Here is a 19,463-nt window from a genome sequence, read left to right as displayed (position 1 = left end):
TGTGCAGAAATAGACTATGGTCTAGAAAAGATGAACAACATCATCATCTATGATTAACATGTTTCTACTTGGCACAATAAAGCTAGAAATATAAAATGGAAAATTTCATCTTGCCTCAGACTTCTTTAGAACGTAGAATTAATCAAAACTCACTAATTAGGAGAGAGCTTATAGGACGTTGCAGAGTAAGATAAATACATGAACTTGTGAACATTATAGGATATGAAATAAATGTGTAGTCATCAGTATAAATATTTTTCATCACTGTGAATCAACTAAAATTAAAAGCAGAAAAGGAAGATTATTTACAATTAATAAAAAACAACACTTCTGCCAAAATATTTAACAATAGTGGGGAAAGATCTTAACATGTTTTGAAACATTGCTCAAAAAATTGAAATGGACAAACACAAAATTGGAAAACTCTCCCATGTACTTGGGTTAAATCAATATCAATATCATTAAGATCTCCACACTATCCCCAAATGATGTACAGGCTCAATCAAATCCTTGTCAATATGCCATTAACATCGGACAGCTGTAGAAGAAAATTCCTACTATTTGTATGAATTTACAAATAATTTCAAATATTTAAAGCAATCTTGGATTAAAAAGAAGAAAAGGAGGTCATTGCACTACCTGACTACAAAGTCACAAATATGTGGCATTAGTATAAAATAGACACATAGAACAATGGGTCAAAGGGATAGAAATAAGACCACATATTTAGAGATAATCTATTTTTGGAAAAGTATTCATTGGAAAAAGAACAAGCTTATCAATAAATGGTGGTTAGATACAGAAGAATGAATTAGGATTATCATCTTCCCCTACTAACAAAAACCAATTTAAATGCATATTGTTACAATATTTCACTTTGTTATCTGATATATTGAATTTATTTGTATCTGGTTATTTGAAATTTGATAGGGAAGGGGGGAAAACCAAGACGGGTGGGGGGGTGAGGAGGGTAATGGGTACCAAGACATGTGAAAGGGTATCAATGTACATGAATTAATGCCCCTTCTATCTGGCAAATATCATGTAACCCTTTTATTAATTACAATGAAAATATTTTAAAAAAATAAAATAAATTCCACTGTAAAAAAAAAGACTTAAGTATAAGACCTAATAATATGAAACTATGGAAGAAAACAGAGATTATACTTTAGGACAATGAAAAGGAAATTGAAAAAGAATTTGGTGGAAAACATCAGAACTACAAGATGCAAAAGCAATAGGACAAATGTAATTAGATTTAAAACATCTGCACATGAAACAATCATCAGAGTGAGTGACATTCCACAGAATTGTTGGAAGTATTTGCAAACTCTGCATCTGAGAAGATAACTAGAAGATATAAGAAGCTTAGAAACACACTAATGAAAAATAACTAAAAGTCAAAAAATAGACTTTTATAGATATTTCTGAAAAGAAGACATAAAATAGCCAATGAGCATATACAAATATATTTATGTATAGCTCACAGGGTTTGAATATGAAAAAGCTGCAAAGAGATACAACTCTAAAAAGATTTTAATTAAAAAAAAACCTCCTTTTCTTTTTTTCTCTCTTTTTTCTTTTGTTTTCTTTTCTTGGGGTGGGTGGGTTCATGGGGCTTGAACTCTGGGCCTGAGTGCTATCCCTGAGCTCTTCAGCTCATGGCTACCAACCCATCCTTGAGCCACGGCCCCAGTTCCCATTTTCTAGAGATTAAATGGAGGAGATAAGAGTCTCACCTCTTTGAGGTTCCCGGGGCTGGCTATGAACCGCAATCCTCAAGTCTCAGCCTCCTGAGTAAGGAGGATTCCAGGCATAAGCCACCTTGCCTGGCAAAAAAAACCCCTCCTTTTCTTAATGAAAGTAGCTATTATGTTTTTGGATGTAAGAGATCAAATGGGTGCAGCTGGGTACCTGCTGTGAGGTCAAATGTAAACTATTTTTCTTGACACACAGGCATTTAAGGACTATCTTCAATATTCACACAATAGTGTTGTGGATCTTATTTCAGATAACTTGACAACTTCCTCTGAATAACTTGTTTTTTCTTTGTCACATTGTCAAAATTTGTCTTAAGCAAGGGAAATTTCATCTTGTTTTCCTTTTCCTCTTCTTCGTCCTTCTTTTCTCCTACTTCCTTCTCTCAAGCACTGCATTTTTAGCAGTTACATATATTACACCTATGGACAGCCATTTTAAAATTAGATGATTTTAAAATATTCTATGTTGCTCCATATAATTCACAATTCTAACATGATTAGGAATGAGATTTTATGAGTAAGGTTGTTGAGAATATTTCTAAAAGTCAAAATCTATTCATGATCATTTAAAAACTACTCATGTCTAAGCAAGATAGAAATAATGGAAAAATATCTTAGTGGTTTAAAGCCTATGTTAAAATCTAGGATAAGTATCATACTCAGAGATGATACCATTTTTTCTCATCTTCTAGCATTACAAACTTATTCAGGATGTCCCCATCCAAATTCCATGAAGCAAGAAATAAAAGACATTAATCTGAGAAATAAAGAAGTGAATTTTTATTTGCTGATGGACTTTGTAGCAACATATAGAGAATTATAAAATAAATTTTTGGAAATAATAACTTTGTAAAGTCTGTGAGAACACACTGAATAGAGAAATATCCACTTATGATTTAACGAGACATAACTATTTAAAAACACTTCTGTGCTCCACATGCTAAAGTAGAAAGACAGCAAACCAACTTGGAAAAGATATGTACAAATAATACATCAAACAAATGCTTAATGTCCAGTATCTACAGGGAACTCAAGAAAGTAATCCCCCTCTCAACCCAACAAACCAATCACTGAATGGGCAAGGGAACTAAAGAAAGACCTATCAAAAGAAGAGGTTAAAATGGCAGAAAAGCATATGAGAAAATGCTCACCATCCATGGTCATAAAGGAAGTGCAAATAAAAACCACCCTAAGACACCACCTTACCCCAATTAGAATGGCCAATATTCTGAACTAGGATACCGACAAATGCTGGTGGGGTTGTGGAGAAAAAGGAACCCTATTGCACTAACGGTGGGAATGTAAACAAGTTTAGTCTCTGGAAAACGCTGTGGAGGTTCCTTACCGAAATGAAAATAGACCTTCCTTCTGTTCCCACCATACCACTTCTGGGCATCTATCCTGAACATCATAACCTAGGATATGACAAGGACACCTGCTCAGCTATGTTTATCTCTGCACTGTTCACAATAGCCAGGCGAGGGAAACAATCCAGATGCCCTACTGCTTGTGAATTATATATATATATATGTATATTAGAATGGAATTCTTCATAGGGAGCAGACAGATAAAATAATGGCATTTGTAAAATACTGGCTGTAGGCTTGTCATATATGGCTTTGATTATTTTGATGAATGTACCTCTCATTCCTATTTTTTCTAGTGCTTTCAACATGAATGGATGTTGTATTTTGTCAAATGACTTCTCTGCATCCAAAGAAATCATCATAGAATTCTTATCCTTAGCTCTATTGATGTGATGTATTACATTGATTGATTTGCGAATGTTAAACCAGCCTTGCATCTGTGGGATGAAGCCTACTTGATCGTAGTGTATGATTTTTGTAATTTGTTTCTGGATTCTGTTGGCCAATATTTTAATTGAGGAGTTTTGCATCTGTGTTCATTAGAGAGATCCGTCTGTAATTTTCTTTTTTTGTTGGGTCTTTCCCTGGTTTGGGGATGAGAGTAATATTAGCTTGATAAAATGAGTTTTGTATTGCTCCTTCTGTTTCTATTTCTCAGAAGACTTTCAAGGGTATAGGAGTCTTTTCATCTTTAAACGTCTTATACAATTCTGCAGTGATACCATCTGGACCTGGCTTTTTGGTTGGCATTTCCCTGATTGCTTCCACAATTTCATTGTAAGAGATGGGTTTGTTCAATTTGTTTACTTCTTCATTGTTCAGTGTGGGTAGCCTATATTTATTTAAGAAATCATCCATTTCTACTAGATTTTCTTGTTTTTTTTTTGAATATAGGTCCTGGTAGTACCTATTCATTATGGACTGAATTTCTTGGGAATCAGTTGTAATTGTTCCTGTGGGGTCTCTAATCTTATTTTAGTCTCCCCTCTCCTTTTTTTGACTATTTCAAAGAACCAATTTTTATTTATTAATTTTGTGTATAGTAGATCTTATTTCAATCTCTGATATTTCTGATTTTATTTTTGTTATTTCTGTCCTTCTAGTTGTTTTAGAATTAACTTTTTCTTGCTCCTCTAGGTGTTTTAATTTCTTTTTTAGGTTATTTACATGCTCTTCTTCTGTCTTTTTAATATGTGCTCCTAGTGCGATAAATCCCTTGGAACTGCCTTTGCTGTATCCCATAAATTCCTTTATGATGTTTCTTGATTGTGATTATATTCAAGAAAGTTCTCAATTTCTTCTTTGATCTGATCTGTAACCCAGGAGTTATTCAGAAGTGTGTTGTTCAGCTTCCAAGTGATGGAATGTTTTTTGACTTTTACTGCATTGTTCAGAACTAATCAGATTCCACTGTGATCCAATAGAATGCATGGGATTATATCAGTCCTCTTATATCTTCTTAAGTTTTCTGTATGAACTATTATATGATTTATTTTGGAGTGTGTTCCATGTGCTGCTGAGAAAAATAAAAAGTTTCGCCGTTGGATGGAAGACTCTGTGTATATCAGTTAAGCCTAGCTGGGCTATGGTGTCATTTAAGTGGATGGTGTCTGCTTAACTTTTGTTGCGTTGTTGTTGTTGGTAAGAGTGGTGTATTGAAGTCTCCCACTATGATTGAGTTTGAGTCTATGTTGTTCTGTAATTCTCAGAGAATTTGCTTGACATATTTGTGTGCAGCAGAGTTGGGTGAGTAAATGTTTATAACTGTAATATTGAGGGTATGGATTGTAACTTTTACTAATATGTAGTGGTCATTTTTATCTTTATGTACTGATTTTACTGAGAAGTTAATTTTGTCAGAGATTAAGATTGCTACTCCTGCTTTTTTGCACAGTGCATTGGAATGGAAAATTTGTTTCCATACTTTCACTTGGAGTTTGTTTCTGTCTTTGGCACTGAAGTGGGTCTCTTGGAGGCAACATATGGAGACATACAAAAAAAGTTTAAAATGGCAGAAAATCATATAAGAAAATGTTCATCATGCATGGTCATAAAGGAAATGCAAATAAAAACAACCCTAAGATACCACCTTACTCCAACAAGAATGGCCAAGATTTTGAACTCAGACAATGACAGATGCTGGCGGGGTTGTGGAGAAAATGGAACCCTACTACACTGCTTGTGGAATTGTAAACTAGTTCAACCACTCTGGAAAGCAGTGTAGAGATATCTTAAAGAACTGAAAATTGACCTTCCCTACAATCCCGCCATACCACTTCTGGGCATCTACCCTGAACATCATAACCCAGGATATGATAAGGACACTTGCTCAGCTATTTTTGTCTCTGCACTATTCACAATAGCCAGGAGATGGAAACATTCCATTCTGCAGATGAATGGATACAGAAAATACGATAAATATATTCAATAAAATTCTACATAGCAAACAGACAATATAAAATAATGGCATTTGCAGGGAAGTGGATGAATCTAGAATGAATCATGTTGACTGAGATAAGTCAAGACCAAGGGAACAAAAGGCACATGGTATCCTTAATATGTGGTTATTAGATCCAAATAGTATGAGAACGATGACTCCATATTTGCAAACCCAATGCTATGGACATGGTATTGGAAATATAAACACAACTTCATAGGCATAAAAATTGATGACTGTATAGACATAATATTTTATTTCATAGATTATTATGTATCCCTAACATACAAATCCTCAGCCTAATTTTCATTATGTTCTAAGATCTAAGTTCCTGTGATTGTATACAGATTCCCTACTTGAATAGTTGTTTCTTAAATATGTTATTTGAAATATGATGTAAAATAAATGTTAATAAATTATTAAAAATACTTCTGTGCTCATGAACAGGAAAACAATATTATGTTTTTGTCGCTAATTTGAAATATGGAATTCACAAAATAAAAATTAAAAGACATTATGACTTCTGACTTTACTTTCCTTCTTTGCTTTACAGCTACTGTTAAATCAGTGTGCCTGAAATAAATATAAACAAAAAATAATAAAGTGGCATCACAGAAATTCAAGAAATATACATTACATTATTCATTTAACTCTTTTTTTCTGTATAATTGCTTAATAATCAGAAAACCGATCCAGCTCCAGTTGCTCACTGCTATAATCCTAGCTATGATATGAGATATGGGGACTGAGATTTGAAATAGTCTGGGTAGGATAATATGTGAGACTCTAGTATCCAGTTAAGCACTGAAAAATTCAGTAGTGGAGATATGACTCTAGGCTAGTGTGCTAGACTTGAGCACAAAAATGTGAGGGACGGCACTAAATCCTGAGTTGAAGCCTGAGGATCATCACACACAGAAAAGAAAACACCAGGAAAATGATCGACAAAGAACAGATACATGATTTCTAACAAAGCAATGGAGTGGAGAGCTGATTGTTGTCATCATGGTTTGGCTGTGTGTGTGTGACTTCTTTTTTTCAAATAATTTTTTATTGTGATTAATAGAAGGGATGCATTATATTCACCAGATAGAAGGTGCATAACTTCACAAACATTGATACCCCTTTTCATGACACAGTCCCAGTTCTCTCTCACCTTCCTCCCATTTATCTTGATTTCCCCCTTCCCTATCCAATTTCAAATAACCAATTAAGCACATATAAAATATATCAGACAACAAGGTGAAAAACTGTAACAATATGAGATAACCAGGGATGGCAAAAGAGATGAGTGATGACAGTACATTAAAGACCACAGTCACTCATTACAGGCATTTGTTTCCTTATCCTAGAGGTCCTTACATTTAGTGTTGTACGATTTGGCCTAATGTCTCCAGATTTTGTTCTATTGTAAATCTCTGTGCTTCAATCTATGTATGGTTTCAGTGAAAGTAAGGTTTGTTTGATGAAGTTCGGGGCTCCGGGATTAGTTGTGTATATATTTAGGATGATTATGTCTTCCTGAGGAGAGATCCCTTTATTAGTATGTAGTAACCTTCTTTGTCTTTTCTCACTAATTTTAGTTTGAAGTCTATTTTATCTGATATGAGGATGGCAACTCCAGCCTGTTTATGGGGGCCATTGGCTTAGTAAACTTTATTCCACCCTCTCAATTAAAAAATGTTTTTTTGGGCAAGATGTGTCTCTTGAAGACAGCAGAATGATGGATCTTGCTTTTTGATCCAACTACACAGTCTATGCCTAACAAATGGGTCGATGTCATTCTTTCTGACAGCATAGAATGCCATTTGTGTACAAATACCACATTTTGTTGATCCACTCATCAACTGAGGGATATCTGCTTTTTTTGTTTTGTTTTGTTTTTTGCCAATTGTAGTGCCTGGGCACTGTCACTAAGCCTTTTTGCGCTAAAAATGAAATTCTGAAATCTCATATAAAGTCCCCTAATGACACAACTCTGTAGGAAACCCAGGATTTCAGAAATGAGCTTTCACAAAGCAATCAAAAGGATCATAATGGATTGAGATAGCTGACAGATCAGGGTGTCACTCAATCTCTCAGAAATTTTTCACCTAAGTGATGACCCTTAGAGGAAGGAACTTATCTATATTTGATTCTAACTTTGGCTCAAGTAGTAGTGCCTTACCTTCTTTTTTTCCCTCTGACGTAAGAAGGAAGGGCATCAATCTGATCCAGACACCTGCTTTGCTCTGGCCATCTTCAGGAGAGAGTCTGGATCTCTTGTCAAGCTAGTGAAGGATGGTAAACATTGAGAAGTTTCTAAGATGTGGATAAAACTTGGACATACATTGTCTATCTGAAATGTCATTCCTATTCCTGAACGTGGATGTCCTGTCCTAGCTCATTAGCATGGAATCAGCACTGTCTGAGCTTTCAGTCTCCACTCCCTGGGGTTGAGGCCCTCTGAAGTTCTTATTTGGGAGTAGCCAGATTATGACACTGATGCCTGAGGAAAATCCTCCTACTATGTTTCCAGGAGTGAATGCTTTGTAGGAAACTGGCTTTAAATAATTCTGCCAGAATCTAGTTCTAGAAAGATATAAAACACTAAACTATTTTAAGGAAGATTATCAGGCAAGGCTGTATCTCTGCACTAGCCACCTTGGGTCTCACTGTCATCTTGAAGCAGGAGAGGGAGACCTCTGCCTGTACACAAAACAGAATTCCATGGCAGGAATGAACACCCTCAAAATTTCCTCAGTGGCCATGAGAGAATAGTGATGCATACCTGAGGCCCCACTCTTAGTAAGAAAACCCCCAAAGTTTTTTAACCTATTTCTCCATTGGATTGAGCTGCGGCCATAGTATGCACATAGTAGCACATAGTATGTCCTTACTGGCCATATTCCCTTCCCTGGCTTTCTTCCTTCCTTCCCATTGTTTCCCACAGATCTTAAATTGTGAAGATCTTGGAGTCTCTTACAAATGACTACTGAGCCAGGAGTTTGGCCTAGTGGTAGAGTGCTTGCCTAGCAGGCACGAAGACCTGGGTTCAATTCCTCGGAACCACATACATAGAAAAAAGCTGGAAATGGTACTGAGGCTCAAGTGGTAGAGCTTCTAGGCTTGAGAAAGTCCAAGGATAGTGCTCAGGCCCTGAGCTCAAGCACAGGACTAGCAAAACAAAAAACAAAAAAAACAAAAAACAAAAAACAAAAAAACAAATGACGACTGAATTCAGAAAGTATGATTGAATGGTGCATGTGGAGAATGTCTGATGCCTGCATACAGCTGCTGGTTTGTGTGTTTGCCTCATTGTGTTTACACGGATTCTGAGTGATTGACATTACAGAGCATTCCTATACTAAGAAAGGATGAGTGTCTGCTCTATAGTGAGCTTCAACTTTCCTGTACCCTTGGGTCCTTTTATCTACCTCTTGCAGTGTTCCCTTTGGTCTGTGAATAAAACTGTTCCAACCTAATATGTAGTCTGTTACACACTAAAAGTGGTGGACAAGGAACTTTCGAACTTCTGGGAACTGTCTCATATTTTCCTTATGTCTTCTGGCAATATGAATATATGTCTTGAGTAATTTTTTCCAGTAGCATGTTGTCCACTGGATGGAACTGGCATACATTTCCAAACTGTATTTGAATCATTGATATTTGACATAGCCTAAAACATTAAGAAAAGTATTATATTTGGATGGCAACACATTTATTTATGTATGTATGAATTTATTTATTTATTACCATATCTTATGACCTAATATATTTTTGTTTTTTAACATACTCTCACAACCTTCAAACCAACACTTTAATGTAAATTTGATAAAGCTTCCAGAGTTTAGGAACATATTCTGAGAAGAGATTTTTGGACATACCAAACCAAATCCACAGCAGATCTAACCTGGTAAAATATTCTCTTTTTTTCCAAGTTAGGTAAATACATAGAATATACAAAATAAAACAATTCATAGACCCAAATTTCTATGAACTTTCTTATATTTTTTATCTGCTTTGTGTCCCATACACTGTGAGTTTCTGAAAAAACATAGTTGTGGTTCAGTGACCACTCATAACTTCTTTTTATGTTGAAGAAAGCTGCCTATATTAAGATTGTTTTGCTCACAGTCTAGGCTAGCAAGTTGATGGAGCTCCTGCTCTATCTCTAAATCTTCATTGTTAAGCTCTTTGAAGAAAACTCCCATCATCATCACAAGAACCGATTCAAGAAGCACAAAGTATGGAAATATATGTTTGAGACTAAAGATCAGGTTTATAAAGGAACAAAGGCTGGCCATGAAAACAGATTCTTAAAGCTCAAGCTAGGAGCGATGAAGTCCATCTAATGCCCATCATGTCCTTCAGCATGACCTAACAGGTTATAATATACCACACTCTCTCCCAGGTAGTGATTCATTAATGAGTCAGTCATTGTTTTGAGGAAAACACACATAGAGTAGTAAAGAAGGATGCATGTGTATATATGTATATATATGTATATATATATATGTGTGTACATATATAGAGGCCCATATGTTTATATAGGTATATATGTATCTATGCATCCATGCATATATATTCTCTTCTAAAACTCTCTGGGGCAACCTAATAGCATGAGTCAAAGAAACACACAAGTGTACCTTAGGTTGTATGTTTATAATACAGTAGTTATAACACTCAGAGTATTTATCCAGAGGATCTTTACATGGACAGAATTGTCTCAGTGTGCCCATGGTTCCTTTCTCATTGTTGTTCTTGTTTATTTGTCTTAGGGAGGGAAACGTGGAACATAGAAATGGAGGAACAAAGGGTAAATAAATGCAGAAGTTATATTCTCTAAATAGTATGTGGAAAACGAACTGTGCAACTTGTGGATGAGGAGAGGAGGGAGAGAGTTAAGGAGGGGTGACACTGTTTGAAAATGAAATGTACTCATCTTAAATATGCAATGGACACCTCTATCACTTTTATAATAACAAGAAAATACTAAAATTAAAAATGGTTTGTGATAAGCGGCAATGACTATCTCTTATATGGACACAATTCGTGCTGACTTATACTATCAGAAAGTGCATGTAAGTGGTGTGTTTCCATGCATCTACTATGAGGTCTGAATGTGTGCACATGAATGAATGAACACTGTCCATGTCTGCTTGCAGCTGCCTGTAGGGACATCGTGACAACGCAGTCTCCATGCTCCCTGGCTGTAGCAGTAGGAGAAAAGGCTACGATGAACTGCAAATCTAGTCAGAATGCTTACAGCATCATAAATGTAAACAGCAGGACAGGCTCCCAAAGCACTGATCTATGGGGCATCTACTCAGCCCTCCAGAGGCCCTGGTCAATTCAGTGGCTTTGAGTCTGGGACAGACTACACTCTCATTATCTGCAGAATACAGGCTGAAGATGTGGCAGATTATTACTGTTAACATTATTGTAGCTGTCTTCCCACAGTGTTTCAGCCTCTAGCACAAACCTCCTCCCCAGGCATGGGTGAGTGGGCTTTGCTGTATGGACAGCTGCCTGCTCACACAATTCTCAACTGGCAACCTTCCTCTTTGACTAAAAGGCTGGATTTCTGCACTAAGGCATAGCAGGGTTTGCAGGGCCAAGGGAATCCTTCAGGTACTTTCTGGGCCTTTTTGTTTCATTTTTATGGGAGATAATTCTATAAAAATATTAAAAGTTTGTCCAAGAAACATTGCTGGGAGTTATTGTGTTTCTCAGGATCATGTTGCAGATGCAATCAAGTTAGTCTTACTCTTTAATGATGGCTCTAGTACTGTGTGTGTGTGAGTGTGTTCATGTGCGCTCGCGTGCACCATAAAAAACAAGTAGGGGGATCTAAAACAATCCATTGGTCTTACTTATAATATTCAACGTCAACTGGAGGGGTTTTGGTGGTGGCAAAAACCTGCTTGAGATTTACCTCCTAGGCCTTCAGAATGTCTGTTAAAGCTCTTGTGTTCTTCAAACCTCTCCAAGAGTTCTTATCAGGTCTTAGAAGAATTATGTAGCACTTGGGTGCAAAGATGAAGCCAAGGAGCCCTGCACTGGAGGCCAAGATGGAGAAGACTTCCACAGCTACCATCTCCTTCCCCTTGGTGCTGTGGTAGACAGGGAGGAAAGTGAGCCAGACACTACAGAACAGCAGCATGCTAAATGTCAAGAACTTGGCCTCATTGAATGTGTCAGGCAGCTTCCTTGCTAGGAAAGCCACAGTGAAGCTTCCGAGGGCCAAGGAGCCCAGGTATCCAAGGACAGAGTAGAAGGCAGTGACAGAGCCTGTATTGCAGATGAGGATGATGCGGCCATATTCTGCCTGTGTGTCTACATCAAGAAAGGGAGGAAAGGTTCCCAGCCAAATCCCACAAAGAATAAGTTGGATGAAGGAGCAAATGGGAATGACTGCATTAGGGGCTCCTGAGATCAGAAACCACCTCATTGTTCTTCCTGGTTTCATAGCTTTGAAGGCAAGGATGACAGTAATGGTTTTGGCCAAAATGGTGGAAACTGCCACAGTGAATACAAGTGCAAAGATGGTTTGCTGGAGGGCACAGGTAGTTGTGTTAGGATGTCCGATGAAGAGCAAGGAGCAGAGGAAGCACAGGAGGAGGGAGATGAGCAGGATGTAGCTAAGAGTGCGGTTATTGGCTTTGACTATGGGGGTGTCATGATGTTTCACAAAGACCCCAAAGACCACAGCTGTGGTGAGGGAGAAGACCAGAGCTGTGCAGGCTAGAGCCATCCCCATAGAATCATCCAAGGCCAGAAAAGTTATGACCTTGGGGAGGCAGCGATTTTTCTCATTGTTTGGGTACTCGTGTGTGGGGCACGGAAGACATTGCACTATATCTGGGGAGAAAAAACAAATGAATCAGTATTTCAATTGAACAAGTTTTCCTTTCTGCCCCCAGTCACCTCTGTATTGTCATTGCAAGCAAAGACTGTTTGTGATATGTTGTGAGACACATTACAGGGAGTTTCTGTATTCTTCAGCTACAAATAAAACCAGATTCATTCCAAAGGGATCTTTGGTGTGTGGGTGGTATGCCTAAGTGATGTCACCCAGGAAGTGGCTTTTTCCAATCCTTATTTCTCCCCACTTTCTTTCCTGTTATGACCTTTCTATGCCTGTACTTCTAAAATTTACCCCATAAGTCAAATTCAAGGCTTTCAGCTTATATATACCAGAGATAAAATACTTAAACCTAAATCTGTGAACTTTGTACTGATTTCTTTTTCTTATATAGCTTGACGTCTGGTAGAGTTTATTTATTTTTGTCTTCTTATGACTACTCTTGTCAGTGTTTCCATATAAATATATAGACACAGAAATTAGTTTGATTGAATCAAAAATATTACCATTTTGATTGAGGTTGAATTGGTGTTACCCAGCTTCCTTTGGTAGTAGTGGGATTTGAACCTAGGGTATTGAGCTTTTTAGAATGATGTTCGACAACTTGAGCCCTGTCCTGATGCCCAATAGCATTATTTTTTGACTAGGGTCTCATTTTTTCTTTTGCATATGCCAGCTGCCAGAACAGTCCCCCTACTTACTGTTTATGTGTACCTTGGACCACAGTCAAACACCAACATATCCAGGCTTTTATTTATTGAGATTGTCTCTCAGGAATAATTTTTCAGATTGTTTTTGAACCACTGTCCTCCTGATCTCAGTTTTCTTATTAACTAGGATTATAGGCATGGGTCATGGTACCTGGTGACATAAAGAACTTTTTGCATAATAGATGTTTTAATTTGAAAATTAAGAATTGAGCTGGGCACTGGTGGCTCATGTCTGTATTCCTAGCTAGTCAAGAGGCTGAGATCTGAGGATCATGGTTCAAAGCCAGTCTAGGCATGAAAGTTCATGAGACACTTATCTCTAATTATCTGCCAGAAAGTTGGAAGTGGCACTGTGGCTCAAGTGGTAGAGCTTTAGACTTCATCTGAAGAGCTCAGGTACAATGCCCAGGCCCAGAGTTCAAGCCCCCAAACTGACCAAAAACAAAAAGAAATTAAGAATTGACTGATTGTATTGTAAATTTTTTCAATTCTTGTACAACCCAAATCCTGATTTGTTAGCCCTTTATAAAGTGGCAGGTTATAAGTATGGTGAGCTCTTTTGCTTAAGACTACCACTGAGGCACAACTTCTGACTTTTTGGCAGTTTATTGGAGATAAGAGTCTCACTTTTCTGCCCAGGCTGAATGGCTTCAAACTGAGATCCTTAAATCTCAGCTTTCTGGGTAGTAGGATTATAAGCATAGGTTATTGGCATCGCAACTCTATTCTTCCTCTTTGATCTGGAAACTGTTAGATATTTCAATCCATTCACAAACTTGGTGGGTATTATTTTGTTCATTTACATACCTGAAGATAACTTTTCTGCCAAATGATTACTACTGCTAAAATGACAGAAATTATACAGTATTTATTCATAAATTTTAGTAATTATTCTTTATATTTTGAAAAGCAAAATCAGTTTCAATAGGTCACCAGTACTTTGTGTTTGTCAATAATGTAGTTTATCTTGATATATAATTTATTATATTTATATCTTGGGTAAAGGATATTTTTAGGGTCAGGCATAGTGGCTCACATCTGTAATCCTAGCTACTAAGGAGGCTGATATCTGAGGGTTGTGATTCAAAGTCAGCTCCAGCATTGAAGTCCATGAAAATCTTATCCCCAATTAACCACCAGAAAACTGGAAGTGGTGCCATGGCTCAAGGTGTAGGGCAGTAGCCTTGAGGTGAATAGCTCAGCGAACGCGCACACGTCCAGATTTCAGTAACCATGGCCAACAAAAAAGAAAACAAAACAAAACGAAAAGGAGCTATTTTTAGGGATACTAGAAAGTCTTCATGCATTCATACTTTTTATTATTATATCATAACATTTAAAAGAGCAGTCTTATATTAATTATTTGGACTTAAGCACTTGCACTGCCTTTAGGACATGGGCCCAAATAAAATCTTTCTATGGCCATTTAGGAGTACCTGCTCTGTGCTTATCTTTGACTACCTAGAGATAGCTATGAAGGGTAGATTTATGATGGTGAAATATCACACTGAGATTCTCACTCAGCCCTGGGTGGTGAACAAATGTGGCCAGTGGAAACAGTGCCCACTTGAAACTAATCTAATGATGAGCACTCCCCAGTAAGACATTACACATAAGGGAGTCATAACAGTGAGTAGAAATGGATGTATTAGCCTGGGTCCAGTGGTGCATGCCTATAATCTAACCTACTCAGGAGGCTAACATCTGAGGACCATAATCTTGAATCCTGTCTGGGCAGCAAAGTCCATGAGACTCTTACTTCCAATAAACAACTCAGAAAAGGCCATAAGTGGGGCTGTGACTCAAGTTGCACAATGCTAGCCTTGAGGTAAAGAAGCTCAGGGACAGTGTTTAGGCCCTTCCTGCGTTCAAGCCCCAGGAATGAAAACTTAATAAATAACAAGGATATATTGAGAGGATGGATGGATTATGAATGGGGAGTGATGGTAATCAAGTTTCCAATAGCTGTGGTTTCTTGTTAGTGAGAAACAGACGGAAGAGTTATCTTATGGTTGTTTATGATTTTTACCTGTCTGATTGGAAATGTATCCTTCTGGACAAAAATCACAAGTGAAGCAGCATGCAGGTCTTCCTTCCTGTAGAATTTTCCAGAATCCTGGACCACAGCTCTGGCTACACACAGATTGAGGAGTCTGAGGGATAAAAGAAAATATTGGCCATGATTTTGCATATTGTTGGTATCTCCACAGGAGAGAACTTTGAGTCCAATAGGTCACACAATGCCTCCACTAAAGTAACCCCATGTTTGTATCACTTAGGTATGTAATTCTATGTTAGTGTTCACCTTTTTGAAATGTTTGCTAAATATTACCACAGTAAAAAAAAATCACCTTTTACTTTTTAAAAAACACCAGCATGCCACATTCCTGTACTTTTCTTTCTTTGTATTTTTCCTTACCATCCCAAACTTTTCCAATGTAGGTTTCTATGTGATTCTGTGAATGTGTATCCATTATAATATTTTTAATATCTCCTCACATTCCATTGGTTTGAAACTAAACAATATTCCTAAATATTAAGAAAATGTTGAATCCTTATGTGAAGGATCTTATTTCTAGGCATCATTCCCAAAACACTGTTAAGAGGTGTTATTGAAACATTATTGAAAACACAGTTAGTGGGAAGTATTTTAGGTCATTGGGGTAATCTCTACAAAAATGACTGTTGAATTTATCTCTCTTCTTTACCTCTGTCTCTCTTTCTTCATTGGTTTTAGTTGTCACTATTTTGCCCAGGCTTTTGGCCCCTCAAAATTGTGTCAAACTCCCTACAGGTGAAAAGATTTGGGCTATTCAATTTTGGATGGAGAACTTCAAAACTGGGAGCAGTGTAAGTTTTTGACATTTATAAAATTAATTTTGTTTTCAGATGCTTGTTTGTAGTAATGCAAGATAACTAAAAGAGTTGGGAAGAAGACTTTAATCGGCACAAAATGTAACTTTATAATTAACAGCTACACTGATGACAGTAACACTAAGATTATGCTATAAATCCCAGACAGTAATTAATCCAGTTTTGAGTTTCTGAGACTACCTGGGGAAATTTCTTTTAGAAATAGAACATGCTATGGATGTCGGGCATAATTGGCATAGGAATCATCTACAACATTTCCTGAGACATTTAATCATAGTCAATACAGTACAAATGAATAAAGGTACAAGAGAGTGATATCCAAAAGTGTCTTAGAAAATGAGAATCATATATTGTATTTTATAGTGTATGTTTATAATGCATCAGAATATAAATATGAGACTGAACTTATGTGATTAAAGTTTTAGGATACACGAAAGGACAAAATTATGTATGAATATTTTCATCTGAATCTCTCTTTGTTGACTTTTTTGTGGGTAATGGTGATTGAACTGGGCGTGGGCACTGTTCCTGAGCTCCTCAGCTCAAGGCTACCAACCTACCCTGAGCCAAGCCCCAATTCCCATTTTCTAGTGGTTAATTGGAGATGAGAGACTCAGGTACTTTTGTGCCTGGGCTGGCTTTGAACCTTGATCCTCAGATCTCAGCCTCCTGAGTAGTTAGGATTAGTGGCATGAGCCACTGCGTCTGGCAACTTTGTTGTATTTTATTAACTGTTGCATAAATAAATAAACAAACATTTACATCTACAGACTTACTATTTTTATAGGTGTCAGTTAGGATTATGGAAAATAGCGTAAAGTTAAAGAGATACTATTTCAGGTCATCTCAGGACTCCATGTTGCTCTCTCCATAATTACCCAATAATACACAATAATGAAGTGAAATCATACCTTTGTGAATTCAATAGGCCATTCTATCATTTCTTCCTTGATGACCAAGTCATGATCAAATGGACTCGTACAGACAAACTCTCCAACTTTAATCATCAATCCGAGACCAGCAGGAAAATTCACAATGTTTTGGATATCATACTGTGTAACAGAGCTTATCTTCCCATCTGAGGATATGTGGTCCCCAGCACTGTTTGTAAACTGCATTTTCCTCAGAAACGGATGAAGCTGGAGGAGGGACATAAGTTACACATGAGGAATACCTTTCAAGATAGGGATTTAAATTTTTTGTATGAAATGAAGAAGCACTATTCTTCTCTCCCAGGAAAACAATAGGGATTTTAAGTGACTCCAAATAGACAAAAATCCAGAATTTTGCCATCTGAGTGGCACTGGCATGGGCTCTGGTAGAAAACCTGGAACTTCTTAGAAGCCTTTCTTTACTTTAGGTTTTGTAGTATCTTTCAGCAATGATGGTAGGAGGTCCACATCTATGTGGCATGTGGCACATACATCACAATGTATAGGTAGAATATATGTGTTTTTATGTCCACTATGCTTTATTATTTTAATATTTTATATTGTAATTAATAAAAGGGTTACTATGCTTTAATCTCAACTTTATAAATGGCGCAATATTTTTTGTTTGTCCTTATTGATGAGAAAATAGTTAGCTTGTGACATTACAGGAACACTTCACAACCAATCAAAAGTTATGGCTCCAATGACATTTCTAACAAAGCACATCTAAACTTTCAACTTTTTGGTCTCATGATACTGTTGTGGGACATAACCTTAATGCTGTTTAGACAGTTTGTTTATTCAGTTACTTGAATGTTTCTTCATCAAGTAACTCATTTGCAGTCCTATCAAGGTATCTTAAGCTTATATACATTGTCAGTGGCCTCATACTTAAAAATGAAAGCACAGGCCAAGATTCTAAGAGTATTGCTGGGTTTGGGAGAATTGGGATGTCTGAACAATTCATCTAGAGTCACTACAGGATATTTCAGAAAATCTACTGCTACTTTTACTAAAGTAGGTCATGTAGGGCCCCAACTTGTATCCCTTTGTGTGAGATACCCAGAATTATATATATGGTCATTTGTATGTATGTTTTCTGATATTAGTTACATTCTGAAGCAAAATATAAATGTGATTGTGTTTTGCTCTTCCTGTGCTTTACTATGAGTTGGGCAGTTGACAGCATTTTACCCTAAAAAAGAAATGGCTTTTATGATTTAAGTTTTAATTTGGTAGTTAGGAATGGAAACAATTAAGAACAGAATTCTCTCAATACAGAGAGCCATTATACATGTTCTTATAGTCAGTAAAAAGAAACCACTGTGAATTTTTTCAGATCCTGTTGATCTAAAATAAGGATGTAGCCCCAGTGTTGTATTTCAGTAACACATTTGTAGAAGTCATTGGTTACTTAATGTGTCTCACCGCAAATGATTTACCTGCCAGGGAAGAATCTTAGGCTGGTTTGAAGCACCTGGAGATCCCATTTCTATTTTCTGTAAAAGCATTTTATGAAGGGCATGGGCCACTCTGTAGACAGCATTGTAGATACGATGGCTGGAGTCAGATACTGTCATGATGTCAATATTTGCTGGCATAAACTGTAAGGAAGCATTTGGTTGACAAACTCCATATTTTCCTAAAAGTGACCCATGAGGAAGACAATCAAAAGCGTAAAACCACAAAATACTTAAGTAAACATCCTCTGGGTATTGGGAAGGCTTAACTGTCTTGAGAAAATGTTTGAATCCAGGAATTTCTTTCTTATGAGGTGACACTGTAAAGCTTCCATGGAAGGAGTGCAGCATGTGATCCATCTCATACACAACGATATCCCACTTTGATGTCATTATCCACACTTTTCCTATTTCTAAGAAGTACTCTGCTGAAGTGTCTATAATTATGAGGCTCCCTACTTCACCATACAGTATATGGACATTTGCAGATGAAACTGTGATCCTAGTCATGGGAGTGATTTCTCGTTGTCTGTACATTGCCTTAGTGGCTGGCAGCTTTTCTATTAGGGCCACACAAATACCTTTCTTTACCATCTCTGCTTTAAGAATCTGAAGGAATTGCTCTCCTTTCATGTCATCAGAAATGAAGAGAGACACCCATGTCCAACCAAAATGAAGTAGTAATGCGATCATTGTGTGAGCAAGAAGGTTGTCTTTGGCAGCCATCTGGTAAAGTGACGGAAATTGGTCTTTGTCATTTAGCATGGGATCAAAAGGTCCATATGTTATCTGAATAAATAATGACAAAATAGGATTCTGAGTTCTGAGGTACTCAGGGTTTTCTCTCCTGGGGGGAGATAAGTGTTCAGCTTATTGAATAAATTAATTTTCAGTAGAGGAAAGGACTGCTGCAAGGATTCCCATCATCTCTCATTCTGGGCACAATATTAGACCATGTTTCACAGTGCCATTGATTTCCAACAAGATTTCTGATTTTCTCAGCAAAGCATGGAAGAAAATGTGTGAAATCTCATTTGTTTCTCATCTCTTCCCATGGGAACTAAAGAAGGCATGGA

At 37.1% G+C, this 19,463-nt stretch overlaps 1 protein-coding gene across 1 annotated transcript in view; it reads right to left on the bottom strand.

Annotated features, from left to right (window-relative positions):
- Nucleotides 1–11,484: 11,484 nt before the first annotated feature.
- Nucleotides 11,485–19,463, bottom strand: part of LOC150060401 (vomeronasal type-2 receptor 116-like) — a 47,128-nt gene continuing 39,149 nt past the window's right edge. Inside the window, exons 11-14 of the mRNA XM_090336235.1 lie at nucleotides 18,370–19,176; nucleotides 16,907–17,134; nucleotides 15,151–15,274; nucleotides 11,485–12,407 (exon numbers count right to left, since the gene is read on the bottom strand). Of these exons, the coding sequence (XP_090192361.1) occupies nucleotides 11,485–12,407; nucleotides 15,151–15,274; nucleotides 16,907–17,134; nucleotides 18,370–19,176 (2,082 nt within the window). The remainder of the gene's footprint in view (nucleotides 12,408–15,150; nucleotides 15,275–16,906; nucleotides 17,135–18,369; nucleotides 19,177–19,463) is intronic.

Source organism: Megascapheus bottae, chromosome 7 (assembly GCF_031878675.1).
Source record: "Megascapheus bottae isolate mThoBot1 chromosome 7, mThoBot2.hap1, whole genome shotgun sequence".
Classification (NCBI taxonomy): domain Eukaryota; kingdom Metazoa; phylum Chordata; class Mammalia; order Rodentia; family Geomyidae; genus Megascapheus; species Megascapheus bottae.
Note: the sequence above shows the minus strand (reverse complement) of the source record. Positions and strands in the feature narration are given on the sequence as shown.